The sequence below is a fragment of the Camelina sativa genome, chromosome 15, assembly GCF_030686135.1.
Source record: "Camelina sativa cultivar CO46 ecotype springtype chromosome 15, ASM3068613v1".
NCBI lineage: Eukaryota > Viridiplantae > Streptophyta > Magnoliopsida > Brassicales > Brassicaceae > Camelina > Camelina sativa.
This window is the reverse complement of record NC_141894.1, coordinates 14,666,867-14,685,060: the sequence shown is the minus strand read 5'-3', so window position 1 is coordinate 14,685,060 and position 18,194 is coordinate 14,666,867. Positions and strand designations below refer to the sequence as shown.

General features: G+C 33.8%; 2 protein-coding genes and 1 pseudogene across 6 annotated transcripts; 2 read left to right on the top strand and 1 right to left on the bottom strand.

The window, feature by feature from the left end:
- Positions 1–1,265: 1,265 nt before the first annotated feature.
- LOC104773369 (uncharacterized) lies at positions 1,266–3,328 on the top strand. The gene is made up of 2 exons (XM_087486821.1): positions 1,266–2,834; positions 3,048–3,328. The coding sequence occupies exons 1-2, from the start codon at positions 1,303–1,305 to the stop codon at positions 3,289–3,291; spliced, it is 1,776 nt and encodes a 591-aa protein (XP_087342947.1). The 5' UTR covers positions 1,266–1,302; the 3' UTR covers positions 3,292–3,328.
- A 902-nt stretch (positions 3,329–4,230) lies between these two features.
- Positions 4,231–4,886, top strand: LOC104748419 (ubiquitin-conjugating enzyme E2-16 kDa pseudogene; annotated as a pseudogene).
- A 1,891-nt stretch (positions 4,887–6,777) lies between these two features.
- Positions 6,778–9,308, bottom strand: LOC104746871 (protein DJ-1 homolog C). 5 transcript variants are annotated; one of them, XR_015582378.1, is made up of 7 exons: positions 9,046–9,274; positions 8,671–8,780; positions 8,240–8,267; positions 8,044–8,135; positions 7,633–7,915; positions 7,288–7,525; positions 6,778–7,179 (listed from the first exon to the last, which is right to left on the bottom strand). XR_015582378.1 is itself a non-coding variant. In XM_087488759.1 (7 exons), exons 5-7 carry the CDS (start codon positions 7,846–7,848, stop codon positions 7,135–7,137), a joined length of 462 nt encoding a protein of 153 aa, XP_087344885.1. In that variant the 5' UTR covers positions 7,849–7,915; positions 8,044–8,135; positions 8,240–8,267; positions 8,671–8,780; positions 9,046–9,308; the 3' UTR covers positions 6,778–7,134. The 5 variants fall into 5 exon arrangements, 1 of the variants encoding a protein (XP_087344885.1); XR_015582380.1 differs by having other exon boundaries at positions 7,288–7,460; positions 9,046–9,253; XM_087488759.1 differs by having other exon boundaries at positions 7,288–7,488; positions 9,046–9,308.
- Positions 9,309–18,194: the final 8,886 nt, after the last annotated feature.

Below are 18,194 nucleotides of genomic sequence, written 5' to 3'. Positions count from 1 at the left end.
GAAGTTGAAAAACAACATTCATTGGGAATTTGAGATGGATAATGAAAGGGGAGCTTCTTTGATTAACATTGATGAGAATACTAGATTTAGTGAGTTGGTAAAAATTCTATTAGAAGATTTTGACATTGATATTCAGGCACAATGTTTAAAGCTTAGTTATTCATTGCCTGCTAAGTCTTCTACTATAGGTAGTATTCCTATCTTTATTAGAAATGATAGGCAGCTTGAAGCTTTTAAACTCAAATATGCACAAAGTGGAGGAGTTCTTCATCTATGTGTTACTGTTGAGGATTTTTGTGAGATTGTACAGCAGGTATTTTTAGTAAACTCATTCTCTTGTTCTTTCTAATATTGTTTTAGAAAAGTAACTGATTTGAGGAATGTTTCTTTATCAGGGTCAACCTAGCTCTACTCCTTTTATTGAGAGTGTTACTGCTGTTACTCAGGTAACTTTCTACTTTAGAATTTTAAATTATTTATTGCTTACAAAACCTTATAAAATTCTTTGAAAACACTTGTAAAACGTTTTAAATACTTTACAAATCTTTTCAGGATCAAACAAGCTCAAATCTGTTAGTTGGGAATGCTATTGATGTTTATACTCATACTCAGGTAATTTACTGCCTTTTCAACCCGTTTTAAAAACCTTTGAAAACAGTTGTAAACCTTATTAAAAACTGTAAACCTTATTAAATCCTCTGAAATCACTTGTAAAATCTTTTAAAAAACCATTGATTTGTACTTTCAGGGTCAACCAATACCAAATCCATATGTCGAGAGTGATCCTCCTGCTGCTTCTTCAAGTCAATATACTGGCACTTCTGATGATTTTACTGCTACTCATTCTCAGGTAACTTACATTTAAACACTTTAAAAAACCTTTTGAAAAAGGTTGTAAACCTTATTAAATCCTTTGAAATAACTTGTAAAACCTTTTAAATAACTTGTAAAACCTTTTAAATAACCATTGATTTGTACTTTCAGGGTCAACCAATACCAAATCCATATGTCGAGGGTGTTCCTCGTTTTTATTGTTCTCCTGTTGCTTCTTCAAGTCAATATACTGGCAATTCTGGTGATTTTACTTCTACTCATACTCAGGTAACTTACATTTTAAACACTTAAAAAAACCTTTTGAAAACGGTTGTAAACCTTATTAAATCCTTTGAAATAACTTGTAAAACCTTTTAAATAACTTGTAAAACCTTTTAAAAAACTTGTAAAACCTTTTAAATAACCATTGATTTGTACTTTCAGGATCAACCAATACCAAATCCATATGTCGAGGGTGTTCCTCGTAACATGACAACCTCTGTTGGGTATCCATCTGGTTCTTCACACTCAACTGGTCTAATCGATGTTGATTCACTGTTTTGTGGAAAGTTATTCAAAGACAAAACAGAAATGAGAAGTCAGATGCGGATGTATGCAGTCAAGCATAGTTTTGAGTTTCATACTTTTAAGTCAGACAACAAGAGGTATGTTCTTAAATGTATTGATGAAAAATGTAGTTGGAGGCTACGTGCAACTAAGGCTAAAGCATCAGATAGCTTTGTTCTTCGAAAGTATATTAGTCAGCACAGCTGTGACTCTGCTTTAAGGAATGTTAGTCATCGCCAAGCATCTGCAAGGACTTTGGCTGGTTTGGTTAGTAACCATTTTGCAGGAGGAAAGCTTCCTCTCAGACCCAAACAGCTCATGGAAATTTTTAGGAATGACCATGGAGTTGGTGTCTCGTACTCAAAAGCATGGAGAGCTCAAGAACATGCATCAGAACTTGCTAGGGGTATACCTGCTGATAGTTATGAGGTTTTACCGAGGTGGTTTCACATGATAGAAAAGAAGAATCCAGGTACTATCACTTACATCAAAGCTGATTCTGATAATAAGTTTAGATATGGTTTTCTGGCTTTTGGTGCATCAATTAGAGGTTTTAAGTTGATGGGAAAAGTTATTTCTATTGATGGCGCCCATTTGAAATCAAAATATAAAGGGACTTTGCTTGCTGCATCAGCTCAGGATGGCAATTTTCAGTTGTATCCTATTGCTTTTGCTGTTGTTGATTCTGAGAATGATGCATCATGGGATTGTTTTTTGCGGTGTTTGAAGACTATTATTCCTGATGAAGAGAATCTAGTTTTTGTGTCTGATCGGGCTTCTTCAATTGCAACTGCGCTATCAGTAAATTATGTACATGCTCATCACGGGATCTGCACTTTCCACTTGCAAAAGAACCTGGAAACACGATTTAGAGCTTCAGCTTCTCTTCTTCCAATTGTTCATGATGCTTCAAGAGCTTACACTCAGTATGATTTTGATTATTTGTTCACTCAAATTTCCAATGGTGATCCGGATCTTGGAGAATATCTTTGGCAAGCTGATATTAGGAAATGGTCACGTGCATATTCTCCTTCAAACCGGTATAACATTATGACATATAATTGTGCCGAGTCCATTAACTCCAGGTTAAAAGAGACTCGTGAGTATCCAATTGTCTGCCTGTTTGATATAATCAGGTCTATTTTGACTAGGTGGTTTAATGAACGACGTGAGGAGAGCTGTCGACATCCATATGATGTTACTACAAAAGTTGGGAATAAGATGAATGAATCTTATAATAATACTACCCGCTGGCTTGAAGTTAGTCAAGTAAATGAAAATATCTTCGAGGTTAAAGCAGCTTTAAAGACATATATGGTGAATTTGGACACAAGGAAATGCACATGCTGTATGTTTGATATTGACAAATTCCCTTGTGCACATGGAATTGCTGCTGCTAAACATGTCAATCTCAATGAAAACATGTTTGTTGATGATTATCATTCCACTGAAAGGTTATAAATCTCTTTTTTAATAAGGTCTTTAAAAGGTTGCTAAAGTAACGGATCCGACAGGTTTTTACAATGTTTTAAAAGGTTTTAAAAGGTTTTATAAGTTATTTATAAGGTTTATAAACAGTTTAAAAAAGGTTTTATAAGGTTTTACAAGGTTTTTCAAAGGTTTATCAAAGTTATATTAGTCTTATCTTCCTCTTTTTTATTTTACAGATGGCGTTTAGCATATTCAGAGAGCATTCACCCAGTAGGTGATATGGAGTATTGGGAGATTCCAGAGAGTGTTAGTACTTCTATTCGGCCACCTTCTACTCGTATACCTAGTGGCAGGCGAAAGAAAAAGAGAATAGCTAATTCATGGGAGTATGGAAAGGCTAAGACAAATTCAAAACAATACAAATGCAGTAGGTGCGGTCAGTGTGGACACAACAAATCTAGTTGTGTTGCAGCTATCTAACTCTCTCTCTCTCTCTTTAATTCAACTTGAATTTGTTCTTTTTAATAAAAAATTTTCAGTCTGTGGTGTTGTAAACTCCATTTTCTCAGAATTTTTTTTCAGATTTTACAGTTTTAAACCATTATAAACAACTTGTACTGCCTTTTAAAATAGCAAGTCGTACTGTTTTAAAATCATTTACAAACAACTTGTAAAATCTTTAAAAACATGTTAAAAACCATATATACTCTTGTAAAACCCTACACCGATTAAAAACCATATATATATACCTTTTAAAACAACTTGTAAAACCTTTTAAAACATGTTAAAAACCTTTTAAAACATGTTGAAATCCATATATACTCTTGTAAAACCCTACAACGATTAAAAACCATATATATAAACTCTTGTAAAAAGTAAGTCGCCACACTCTCTCTCTCTTCCCCTTCCCCTTCCCCTTCCTCTTACTCTTCTTCATCTCTCTCTCTCTTCTCTCTCACTGCAAAAACTCTAAATTTCTTCTGATTTCACCATCTTCAGTCTCCTTCACTTCTTCGGAAATCAAAACCCTCCAACGATTTTAGATGATTTGAAGAGATAGAGACGATTTCAAATTTTGATTTCGAATCGCTTAAGTTTTTTTTGTGGAAGACGATTGAAGGGGTAATATGCGAAGAGTCACTTGGAAACACACGAAGGGGTAAGATTTTAATGGATAAGATTTCGAAGGGTTAATTTATTGAAGGGGTATTAAGCGAAGCGTCGCTTTGGTTCGGTTTTAATTAAGCGTTGAAGGGGTACTTTTTGTAAACCAAAGCGACGCTTCGCCTATTATATATACATTTTGTCTCACGATAACTCCTAAATCATCTCTCAGATTCGAAAAATCAAACCTTTGTCTCCCAAATTATCTCCCAGATTCAAAAAATCTATTTACATTCTTCCTTCAATCCGTCAGAAATGGCCCGTCATTCTCCTTCAAGCCTTATAAGGACTGATTTGAGATGTCTGAACAGGGATCTTTCGCCAAACATCACAGCAGGTAAACACATACATCTTCAGAGTAGATTTGTTTAACTGTTAAGGATAAAAGAGATTGAGTGTTTGCCTTTTTTTTAGTAACTGTTGATGACGACATTTTCCGTTGGGAGGCTACTCTAATCGGACCGGTGAATACTCCTTATGAAGGGGGAGTGTTTAAACTTAGGCTTACTTTTCCACCTGATTACCCAAGAAGTCCCCCCAAGGTATCTATTTTTGATTATACTCCTTTTTATTTTAGCAAGCATGATTATTAGTACTCTTTTTTTGCAGCAACTCAATAGTTTTTTAAATAAAATTTCTTGATTATGCAGGTTGTTTTCATCACAAGAATTTGCCACCCAAATGTAGCAGATAGGAGAGGCATTCACCTAAAACGTTTGAGGCGCGACTATTGGACTCCCATGTCCATTGTTAAGGTTTTCAAGGAATTAGTGGAGAAGTTGATTGAACCAGAGGTCAATGATGAGGAACAGACCTTTGAATATCTTACTAACCTCTACAAATCTGATAGGAGAAGGTTTGAAGCCATGGCTAGAGAGATGACTAATCAATATGCTGGGAGAGGAAACTGAGATAGTTCATATCTATTTTTAAGAACTCTTGAATAATTTATCTTGTTTTTGTTCTTTGTAATAAAATATTTCAGTTTCTGCTCTTGTAAACTCTATTTTAAAAAATATTTTTTATTCAGAGTTAACTGTTTTAATATTAGAAAAACTTGTAAAGCTTTTAAAAAAGCAAACTAAATTGATATGTATCATTATAAACCATTTGTAAAACCTTTTAAAATTTCTTAAAACAAGATATAATCTTAAAAGTTTAAAAGGTTTAAAAGATTTATATGCCCGTTTAAAAGGTTTTGAAACCATCTAAAAAGGTTTTAAAAGGTTTTTAACACTGTTAAAGCTCTCTTAAAGCGTTTTAAAACCTTTTGAAGCATAAAATAATATTAACCCGTTTTAGAAGATTTAACCTTTTAAAAGATTTTAAAAGGTTTTTAAAACCTTTTAAAACCTATAAACAGTTTAACACCATTTATAGGATTAACACCATTTAAAAGGTTTTACAAGCGAAAAGAAATAACTTTACATTAAAAGGACATTTTTTTAAATATACTTGCATACTAAAACATTGAAATACTATTCTATTCAATATTCTTCTTGATGTGATCACGTTTATATACCAGCAATAATTTCTAAATGGTTTTTAAAAGAGTTTCAATGGTTTTAAAAGGTTTTTTAAAAGGTTTAAAAAGATGTTAAAAAAGTTTTCAAAAACTTCTAAAATTCTTTTAACCCGTTTTAGAAGATTTAACCTTTTAAAAGGTTTTAAAACCCTTTTAAAAGGTTTTTATAGGTTTTAAAACTGTTTTTAAAAACAGTTTTTTAAGCAATAACCTCGTATATTAGGCAAGTTTGAACAAACTACTCATGTATAACTAAACTGTTTATAGGATTAACACCATTTAAAAAATTTTACAAGCGAAAAGAAATAACATAACATTAAAAAGACAATTTTTAAAAATCTACTTGCAAACTAAACATTGAAATACTTTGCCATTCATTATTTCTTCTTGATGCGACCAGCAAGATGCCAAATTCCTTAACCTAAGTATTTGTCCTTGTACTCCTGCAAAAGAAAACAAAAATATAAGTTAATATTAAATAACAGTAAAATGTGCATAAAATCTTTAAATAACAAAAGTCGAGGTTCACTAACCTTTAATTTTGAAAACATTCTGGTACCAAGGTATCTCATTTGTGGAGTAACATCTTTAGGAATTTTGTCAGGATGAAGAATTAATATTGCCCTCCTTGTTACTTTTTTTACATCTTCTTTAGTCATCAAATCCATGGCATAGACTTTTTTCCCACTTATTCCCTTGCCAAAGATACTACAATGTAGAACATCCAAATTTTATTAATGTTTAACGCCTATGATAACAAGTATATGATTTTTTCAAACTTACTTTATCAATTGACGAAAGCATAGTTTTGAGGTCCTCGCTCTTCGACCAAGAAGTTATAACTTCCTCGATTTGTTTCATTTCTTCGTCACTTATATTATTCTCCTGCGTAGTAGGTGTTTGCACTAATACAAACATAAGAAACAAAATATTATATGTCATTTTCAACAGGGAAAATCATTTATAATAAAGACTTCAACAACTTACAACTGCCCATTTCCTGGCTGGTGTGATATTGTTCTTGGCTTGGGTCCACTACAAGAAAATTGAGTTTTAATAGCAGCTGAATAACGCTATCTATCAATACCATAGCGTTTTAACAAACGCTATATTTGCGCCCGTCATTATAGGTCAGACACTTTATATAGCGTTTTTAAATTGTTGTTTTAAATATTGCTATAACATTTATATAAATGTAATTGTTTACATTTATTTTTTTATTATTTATTTTTTATTATTTATTTTTATTAATTATTTTTTATTGATAAAAATTTTGATTTGCTTAATAGAAATTTAAAATATCCAATAAGATTGAATGTTACAAAGCCACAAACATTCTAAAGATACAAGTTCATAGTACTACATAAACTCAAATGTTTCAGCCTCAAATGAATATAATCTTGTCATTAGGCCAAGCCACAGTGGTTCCGACTGCATCAGCTATGAATTCAACTTTAGAGTTTGCTCTCCATACTCTAGCACATATGAAAACAAGGTCTGATCTTTTAAGAGCATTGGCAATTGCATCTTTTGATTCTTCTGCAGCTTGTTCTCCAAGAAGCGGGTTTCCACCAGTACCTATAAAAATTAAGTAACAGAGACGCTTATCTTCAGCTTGTCTCTTCATGATCTTCTCAAGAATTCCAGTCTCTTAACCTAACAGCACCAGGCATGCCTCCCTTCACAATTTGCATTTTCAGATCAGCGAAACAAATATACAAAACCATTAAGCTAGAGCTCAAAGAACATCCTCAACTGAATCAGCCAAAGCAGAATGTAGAACTAACCGGTAAAGCCACAAGATCATAAACTTGATCAGCACATTTAGAGATTAAGACATCTGCAAGCAATTTGGTCCCTGAGGATGCTTCAACCTCTAGCTTCTGCTCCACAGAAGCAAGAGTGACCTCAGTACCAGCTCGCCGTAGTACATCAACTAACACAACAGCTTCTATTTCCTCTGTACCATATCCAATTGGAATAAGCACCTAACACATGATTTATCAGTTATCTCCAAATCTCTCTCTACAACAAACAAAGCTGGGGACTTTAACTTATTGAAATCACCTCAACCCTTCACCTTATGAGAAGCAAATCGAAATTTGGAAAGTGAAACGAGTTAGGGAGCTTACAGGAGGTTGTCGAGACATGTTGAGACCCTTCACCTGATGAGTCGAGACGTGTTGAGACCCTTCACCTGATGAGACAGCCAAACCCTCCATAGCTACGATAGAGTCTAATGACGTGAAAGAAACTAAAAACGATGGACATGAGCAAAAAACGTTTTGAGCAGTTTCTCGAGCTGATTTATCATATCTGGACTCCTTTGCACACTCTTTGATGTTCATACTTCATAGTTCTTCTGAATCACCCAATCTTCCCCAGTAAGATGTCTCTTGTAAAAACTAGTTTTTCCTGCATAATCAACCACCAAGAGAAATTAGAGCCTTAGCCAAGTACAATCAAACACATTGAACCACATAAATTTACAGTCCCAGTTAAATAAATCCTTTTATTCCATTTAAAGAAAGCATTTAACATACTCCCTGCCAATAGCTTCCTGTTATCGTCCCTTTCCAGCAGAAGATGTTGTCTTCCTCTGGAAACGCAGATATCCCTGGACCACCACGCCCATCTGAAAACACCCCAAGTCAAAACCATATGAGCAAATCTTAACTAGAAAAACCAATTCACTATCTGTTTCTTTAAAGCAAGAGAACGAAATATGATAAAACTCACCATCAAGCCCATCAATTCAGACTGCAGCCTGCGTTTAAGCAAATAATTAAAAAAAAAAACTGGATTAAGAACCTGTGATTCACTGAAGTCTGAATAAAAACTGAATCTTTGTGAAATATAAACTAAAGGGAAATGATAAGTTATGATTCAAGATAAATACAAAGAACATCTTAAAGGTTTAGTACTCTCAGAGACATTCTAACAAAAAGTTTGTATGCAAATATATATAGTAGAAGTCTCGCACTTCATTTATTGGGATTTAGAAGTACATCAACCACAAGAATATGGATATGGGTAATAGCTAAATACTAAGAAACCATACGAAACCATGAAATGGATACGATAAACATATAAGAGGCAAAAGACGAAGGCGGTTAAGATTGAAATGGCGAATGTTGGAACAAGATCCAAGGAAAAGAAAAAAAAAGTACCTTTAGAGAACAGATTGGCTGTCAACAGTCTTGGTCGGAGCCGCGAGTTGTTTTGATCCATTAAACGCCGGAGGATCCGCCGGAGTGTTTCCTTGATACCCGCCCTTCTTCTTTATACCAAAATCGAGAAAATCGAAATAGTCGAATTAGACACACTCGTAGAGAAGAAAGATATTCAAATTTTATCGAAAGTAGAAGGAGGAGAGAAGAGGAATAAGAGAAAACAAAGATTCCTTCTTCTTCCTTCTGATTTGTGAGAGAGATGAGATGAGTCTAGTCTCTCAAGAGGATTGGTTATAAAACGACGTTTAAGTGAGAGCAACCGATTTACAGAAAGAATCAACAACAATTGAGCAAAAGAGGAAGATGGATTACAGTGTTTTGATTTGAAAGAACATAGAATTTTAGATCTGGGATTAGGTATTGTGATTGAGATTTGTATGGGAGAGAGTGAGATTGGGCAAAGATTGTGAAAATCAGATTTGTGTGGGAGAGGAAAAAAAATTGAAATTTTAGGGTTCTGAATATTTGGAAATTTTATTGTGTCGATTGGGATTTCTTTCGGGAAAAAGTTTTGGAGCCTAAATTTTCTAAGTGTGGCGGTACTAAATTTTTTGCTTACCGCCTATCACTATCATAACGTTTGTAATTAGGTATTGCTATTAAAAATAATCGATCCAAACTAAAAAAACACGTGAAACAAAAATAACAATATATCATAACGTTTACAAATATACCAATGCTATCTAAAATAAATCTGTCTTATAACTATAGCATTATCACCACAAACGCTATATTATAATGTATTAAAACTCAATATTCTTGTAGTGGTCTTCTTGTTGAGTGGGAGCTTCTTCTTGGCTTGGGTCTTCTTGTTGAGTGGGAGCTTCTTCTTGGCTTGGGTCTTCTTGTTGAGTGGGAGCTTCTTGTTGGCTTGGGTCTTCTTGTTCAGTGGGAGCTTCTTCTTGGCTTGGGTCTTCTTTTTGAGTGGGAGCTTCTTCTTGGCTTGGGTCTTCTTCAGTATCTGAAATATTAATACACTCTTCGTCATCTGATATAATAGTGTACGCTTCTTCTTGACTTGAGTATACATCATCAGCACTGTTAGGCTTCTCATCCTGCATAAATAATGATATTTTTTTAACCATATGTAAATTATTTTCAAATATGTTTTTACAAGGTTTTTAAAATTTGTCGATCATATTCAAGTAACACATACCTTATCATTATTCATATCCTCTTCTTGTGGATCATTTTTATTAGTATCCTGGGTATTTTCTTCAGGAATAACACTTGGGTCCCCTCTCAAGTCAGTATGTTTCTCATGTTGATAATCTTGATTATCTTCTTTAGATACCTAGAAATGTTGTAAATTTTGTTAATACTATTTAAAACACTAGCAAAACCTTTGAAAACGATTATATGATTTTGTTAAAAACTCTTTAAAACACTTTTAAAATGATTTTAAAAGGAACTAAGTTTTTTTTTCACTTACAAATTTACTTGGAGAAGGTGGTATTTCCTCTTCTTCAAAATCGGGGGCAGAGGCTCGTACTTCCTCTTCTTGAAAAGAAGTGGCAGAGGCTTGTACTTCCTCTTCTTGGAAAGCAGTTGCAGAGGCTGGTACTTCCTCTTTTTGGGAAGCAGTTGCAGAGGCTGGTACTTTCTCTTCTTGAAATGCAGTTGCCGAGGCTGGTACTTCCTCTTCTTGAAATGCTGTTGCCGAGGCTGGTACTTCCTCTTCTTGAAATGCCCTTGATTCCCATTGTGGTGTTGCAGCAGCAGTAGTGATACCACATGATTCTCCAGTCTCACTAATCTTTTGTGAGTAAGTTGACATGTTTTTAAAATCATGTCAATTTTCTCACTAAAAGATATTCTTTTTTTTTGTTAGTTTGATTCAAGAATGGTCCTGCAGCTTCTCTCACACGCTTTTTTTGATTTTGTTCTCCCTTTTCAACTTGAATAAATCCTTGAATCCATTCCTCCTTAGTCATCCTATAGTCTTGGATTACAAGTTTAACAACTTCGTCAAAATCCTTGTCTTCATCATTCGGTGGCATAACCAAATGGCTATATTCATCGGGATCACCGACAATTGTTTTCACTTCAAACTGCAAAGAAAAATCGATTCATATTATATATCAAAAGTCTTATATAGATATTGTAAAACCTTTTAAAACTCTTTTTTAACTCTAGAAATCCCTTGTAAATCCGTTGTAAAGTCTTGTAAACCTGTTTAAAACACATTGTAAATCTAAATTACATTACTAACATTTTTTTAAAAGGGTTTACAATGTGTTTTAAAACTGTTGGAAAACAAAAAAAAATAGTTCTAGAGAAGTAATGGTACCTTGCAAGACTCGAAAACAAATTTTATTTCATTGAATTTTGGGGAAGATGTCTTTTGCCATTGCAAGATCAGTGGGAGATGTTGATTTTGGCTTGAAATGCTTTCCCTAACACCAAAATGTTCCCCTAGCTGTCGAACTGAAGATAACAACCAGATTTGGATTGCAAATGGAAAGCCAGCCATTCCATACTGTTTCTTTGCCAACGTTCCCACAGTCATTTGTTTCACATCTCTCACTAATGATTCGTAAGCAATTTCACCCCAAGGATACTTACAGAAATTCTCAAAACTACTGGCTCTCAGCAAATTCTTTAAGGGAATTTGAACTGCTGGATTTTGAGCTATCAATATCCCCTCCACTAGTATCAAAGCACCTAATCTAATTCTTTCCTCAGCTTTCATGTCTTTTCCTTTAACTTTCAAAGTACCAAGAAGACGTTTGCAGGTCATTTTATCATTCATCCACAAATCTTTTTTCGATGTAACAGTACCTGATGGAACAGTGCCTACGGGAAGGCCTGTTGTAATGACGAATTCCCTTAGCGAAAATCGCATAGGTTGATCATCAAATGCAAACCAGAGCTCGTTTTTCGCAGACAAAATCCTCCTCTGCAGTAAGTGGTGGACCAGTTGACTCGAGAAGTTGATATTTTCCCGATTAACAAATTCTATAATTGGACCCAAGAAGACTTCTCTAACTGCTGGAACTCTTTTCTTTTTAATGCATTCTTTACAGTCGCCAAAACAGCTTGCTCTGAAGAATATTTAGTAACTCTTTCTAATGTATCTCCCTCTGTGCCTGGCGTGATTAATCTTTTTGGAAAGCACAGTTTCTTCGCAGAATATTCAAAATTACTCATATCGCAAAACCTGTCAACATTGTTTACAGAGAACATATTCAAGACATGCACCCAAGATCCCTTATAAATCCTATTTTAAAACCAATTTAAAACTTTTTAAAGACATTGATAAATTTCCAACCTTCGTATTCCGAGTTCACCAAAACATCATAAAATTTCATATTGAAATAGAAATTGAAGTCAAAATTAAATTACAAACCAAACTTACAAATGAGAGAAGAAGAGACGACGAATTCGAATAGAGGACTGAGAGGAAAAACGAGGGAGAAGAAGAGTCCGTAATTCGACAAAGAGAAATTGCAATTTGAAGTCCTCGCGTACCCAATCAGCCGACTCCTACTTTCAATCCGACGATTTCATGTCTGCAATCCGTCGAAATCGAGAACCCAATTTAAGCAAACACAGATTTGAGTGAATTTCGCGACTTTCAACCTCCCAGACAGAAAACTGTACCTTTTGAAAGAGAAACCCTTGCTTTTAGGGACAATTGATACAGGGGGGGAGTGAAGGTTATATTTTACTATTGGGCCTAGGCCTAGGGCTTTCACCCTTATTATACAAAAACATTGTAAAATCATTTAAAATATAGTATTAAAACCATTTAAAAGTTTTTACAAGCGTTTTAAAACGAATTTTAAAAGGTTAAAAGGGTTTGTTTTGGGTATTTCAATGAATTTAAAGGATTTACAAATGTTTTAAAACGTATTTTAAAAGGATTAAAAGAGTTTTTTTTGGGTATTTCAATAAATTTTATAGGATTTTACAAGAGTTTTAAAATGTTTTTAAAAGGATTCGGAAATGATAAACAACGTTTTAAACTTCATTGTAAATACGTAAAACTTAAACGAAGTATATATATAAAAGGAGTAACTTAACATATTTTTAGAATAGTGTCACAGTAAAAAAACTAAAATATTGTTCTTGATGCAATAAGCTAAAGCACCATTCCTGCGATCACGTTCATATACCAGCAAGATGCAAACTTCCATTATCCTAGTCATTTTGTAATTCTGCAAATATAATATAATTGATGTTAGAACCATTTAAAATACATTTGCAATACAAAAGTTGTTAACCCATCTAAAACCAGTTTAAATAACCATGTAGAAACCTACACTGACCTGCAAAGATATCAACCGCCATTTTCTTCCGTAAATCACCAATTGACTCATTTTTAAGATTGCCATGTGTTGTTATGCTCATAGCCAAACATTCGATTGTCTTCAGCATGAAGACACCACTATCTTCAATCTTATCAACCTATCAAGAAAAAACAAAGTGAAGAGTCCAAAGTATTTACAGAGACCATATCAAAAAACTAGAAAACAAGCTCAACATTATTTACCTGAGGTATGCAATTTATAATACTGATTCTGAACGGAGATTTCTCTGTATCATTTTTCATCCCAAACTTCTTCTGGGCAATATAAGGCATTACAACAGCATATGCACCCACCTGTTTGTCTTTAATTTTGTTGGTGTAGAAATGCTTGCCTAAGTCGTAGATAATCAACTCCTTCTTCTCCAAATTGATCATCAATGGCATCCAAAGTCTTTCCTTAACCAACATTGGCGCCAATATTTTGTTTGTAGGTGCTTTCTTGAAGAGTTGACTGAATCCTTCTTCAGGGAACTCATATTCATCTTTGTTGTCAACGAATATTGAGTAATATTCATCAATCTCTCTCAAAAAAGAAGTTTCAGCCAATGTCAATGCTTTGCTTTTAAAGAAGTGCGGATGACTTTCTTCTCTTCTGCTTAACAACTTCACAACTGTATCAACATGCTAAACAACAACAAAAAACAGATTAAAACAAGTCTTGTTGTCAAATAATTCATATAAATAAGTTAAGACCCGGTCACACATCATCTTGTAAACCAATTTAAACACATTGTAAATCTTTGAAACCGCTTAGAAGACATATTTTAATTCCTTTTAAAACCTTTTAAACCTCTTGTAAACACTTTTAAAAACCCTTTTAAAACTCTTTAAAAACTTTTAAAGAGTTTTAAAACCCCATGAAACGTTAACAACACATTGTAAAACCTTAAGCTTTGTAATCATACCATTGTTGTTAACGACTTTCCTGGCGTCTCTAGTGTTGTGAACCACTTAGCATCAACTTTTTTACCCAGAATTGTTAGTTGCCTACATCAAAAAATAAACAGAATAACCATGAATACTTACAAAACCATGAATACATCTGTTAAAAGACTAATTTGAACTTTTACTTTTATTGCTAGAAACTAAAACTTACATTGTTTTCCTTGAATTCTTCCAGTCACTAAATACTTCTAACCGGGTCTTATCAACTTTGGAAAAAGATAATGTATTGGGTCCTTCTTCTTCTCGGCCGTGTAAGGCGGCTGAGTGTGAATAGAAGGAATTGTTATTCGTTCACTTTTTCTTTGCACACCACCAACATCATCAGATTTACTCTTCTTTTTCTGTGGCTTTACAAAACAAAAAAATTTCGCACTTTATATCGATACACTGGAAAACATTTTAAATATCTCATAGAAATAATTAAGTTAGATACATACCCCTTCTCTAGCTTGAATATCAGCATCTGAATTGTCACTTGGTTTACGCTTCTTCCTCTGTAGTGCCTCAAGATAATCACAATTTTTTGTAAAACATTTAATAAAATGTATAACAATTTCTACAACTAGTTACTAACCTCTTTTCTGTTCATAACATCATCATCACCATCATTGCTTTGCTTACACTTTCTCTGCAGTTCATCATTTTCTTGGTTTACTTGATGAAATCTTTTAAAATACTCATAACAACTATATAAAAAATTAATGATTTACCTGTTTTCACTCTCTCAAAACTCTCTTCTTATTGCTTGCTCCTTTCTCTTTATCCACGCTTTTATCCTTTTCACTAACCTCATCTTCTTCAGAAAGAAGATCAAATTTTGGTGTAGAAGGGCGTGGAGAAGGAGATTTATCCTTCAAAGATGATAACAATTGTGGTTTACAACAGGCTTTTAAAAGGATATTTGAGAACTTATAAAAATACTAGATATATGTCCCTTTGGTGTTTCTTCAAAGTAATTACCATCATCACCACCAGTTTTTTGAGTGTTTTCATCATCTGCAGCGTAGCTCCCATCTTGTGTGTTTGACGGACGGACAGAATCTGCAGACTGGCTTTCTACGAAATCTTCTCTAGCAATATCTCCATCAACATTTTGTTTGCCAGCCTGCCACAAAAAAAAAAGAACATATAACAACATCATTTTTAAGGTTTTACATTCTGTTTCAAAAGGGTTTTAAAAGGTTTAAGTCACTATGGTTGCCCTTTAATCAGTGTTATGTTGTAAATCCGTTAAAAACACTTTTTAAACAGAAAAACTTTTAAAATAGATACTGACCTTTTCATTTATAACCTCTTCATTTCTATTCTGTCCATCTTCATCTTCGTGAGACTGCAAAGGGAAAAGAAAAAAAAGGACCTCCGTTTAAAGAGTTTAGTGTTCAATATATGTGAAAAGGTGCGATCTTGTAATCTTACTCCTTTATCCTTATCTTTCCCTGATGTGGTTTTGACAGCTTCTTCAATGGCTTCTAGTCTTTTGTTGAAGTCATCTAACATAAAGAGGATTATGTCAAGTTTTTCTGAATCTGACAAATTTTTCTCCATTTTCTCTTGTTTCTCAAAGACTGGCAATTTTTCCCCCATTTTGTCACCCAACTCTCCCAAAGCATAGTAAATATCAACTAATCTAGAAGACCATTCTTCTTTCTTCAACCTATAGCCTTTCATAACCAAGTCAATAACTTCTTCAAAATCATTGTCATCTTTATCAACCAAATGCTTATATTCTTGTGGATCTCCAATTATTGTTTTGACTTCAACCTACAAAGATAATCAAAATCCATCAAAACAAAACTCATCAAATATAGATAACCAATAAATAATCAAAACTACACTTTTAATAGAACTCAAAACTTACACAAGTTGCTGTCTTAATAGCTTCAACAATATCATCAAACCTTGCAAAACGACTTGATTGCCAGTTGAGAATCAGTGGATAGAATGTTCTGGAAAAATTACATCTTCTCGCAAATGTATCACCAAAAATTGGAACAGCACTCAAGGCCCATATATATAACGCCATGGGAAATCCCTTGACACTATACTGACCTTTTGACCAAGTATTTTTATCGAATTTCTGAATGCATGTGGCGAGAATGTTATACGCTTCCTTGCCCCATGGTTGGGCTGTATACATCTCGAAATCCGATGCATGCTTAAGCCTAGACAGAGGTATCTTCTCTGTTGAATTTGGTGTCATCAAAATAGCTTCTGTTAATACCACTGCAGCGAGGCATTCCTTTTCCTTGTCATCCAAAGGTTCTTCACCTTCTTCTGGTTCATTAAATAGTCGATATTGAAGTTGAGTTAAAGTGTAATCTCCTCTCACCGCCCAAGAATATGGTTCACTAATTGGATCTTTGCCGTTATTCCTTGGTTCTCTATGAATAGGTTCGCATTGAATCCCTATGTTTAATAAAACAACGATGTTAGTTTGTTCAAACTTGCCTAATATAAACTGTTCTAAAACCCTTTTAAATCCCTTTTAAAAGAGTTTTAAAAGGGTTTTAAAACTTCTAAAACGGGAAAAACCCTTTTACAATAGTTTTAAAAGGTTTTAAAAAGGTTTTAAAAAACCTTATAAAACCCTTTTACAATAGTTTTAAAAGGTTTTAAAAAGGTTTTAAAAAGGTTTTAAAAGGGTTTTAAAAGGGTTTTAAAAGGGTTTTAAAACTTTTAAAACTTTTAAAACGGGAAGAACCCTTTTACAATAGAGTTTTAAAAGTGTTTTAAAAGAGTTTAAAAGAGTTTTAAAAGAGTTTTAAAAGGGTTTTAACGGGCTTTTAACAATTTTAAAGTTTAAAGGGGTTTTAAAAGGTTTTAAAAGGGTTTTAAAAGGGTTTTAAAAGGGTTTTTAAAAGGGTTTTAAAACCATTGCAAACACTTTATAATTACCTGTTGTAAGGAAGAACTCTCTCAAGGAGAACCGAAGAGGTTGCATGTCGACTGTAAACCATAAGTTTCTCCCTCTTGTCTTCAGCCTTCTCAGCATCAAGTAGTGGAATATTTTCCCAGAAAATCTGATGTCTCTGGCCGAAAGTTCGATGATGTGCCCAAGGAAGGAAGATTGAAGCTTCGTGAAAGATGCTTTTCCTAATGTATGTTTAACTTTGGCAACTAGGCTTAAGTCCGAATGTTGACATATGTTTGCTCCAACAATTGGTTCTAAACCCATACCATATGTTGGTTCTGGTAGTGCAAGGGGTTCAAAATCACTTGATGCCATCTGTTAAAGAAACATACTTAATTAGACTTTTCAACGGATTAACAAGAGTTTTAAAAGGGTTTTTAAAATCAACATCACACGTTAGCGATCTGAAGTCATCTTATCAATACACTTTATCAACATAATTCAACTACGACCGATCTAAAAATTGATATCAAATGGTTTAACAGGGACTTTCTAAAAAGTGTTTTACAAGAGATAACAAAAATCCAAATTTACAAGACTTTACTAATTTCAAATCCATATCAAACACAATTATCGATCTGAATGCATCAGATCTGAATCTGGATCGATATCAAAGAAACTGAAGGGACTTTTAAAAACTGTTTTAAAAGAACATAAATCCAAATTTAAAAGAGTTTACATATTCCAAATCGATATCAAAGAAATCTAAAAGCCCTAAATTTAAAAAAGCGATAGTCCAAATTGATAAACCCAGAAAGAAACAAAGAAAGAATGAACCTGCCTGCGATAGAACCAGAATCAATGTCGGGAATTACGTGTACGAGAGACGAAAGCGCATAATCGCCGCGAAGAAGGATCGAGAATCGCCGCGAAGAATCGCCGATGAACAACGGAGAGAGAATCGTCGGTTGAGGAAGGAGAGAAGCACGGCGAAGTGGAGAGAAAATTAGATTTCCTTCATTAAGGGTAAAATAGTCTTTTTCACCAAAAAAGGGGTACCCTTAAAAATGGACCCTTCCAAAAAGCATTTTTAAAAAGTGGAAGGAAAAAGGGGCATTTTTGCCTTTGTCCCTTTTTTAAATAGAATAACTCTAAATCACAAACAAATCTCCTAAAATCTTTCAGAATTCTAAAATTTTAAAATCTTACCAAATGCTAAGAATATCAAGTTTAATACCCCCTCGAATTTTCGATTTTACGAGATGAGTGGCAACCACAAACACTTGATGGGAAATTCAAAGACTGAGTTTTAATCTAAAGGTTTTAATACTCGAAACGAACTTTGTATTTCTC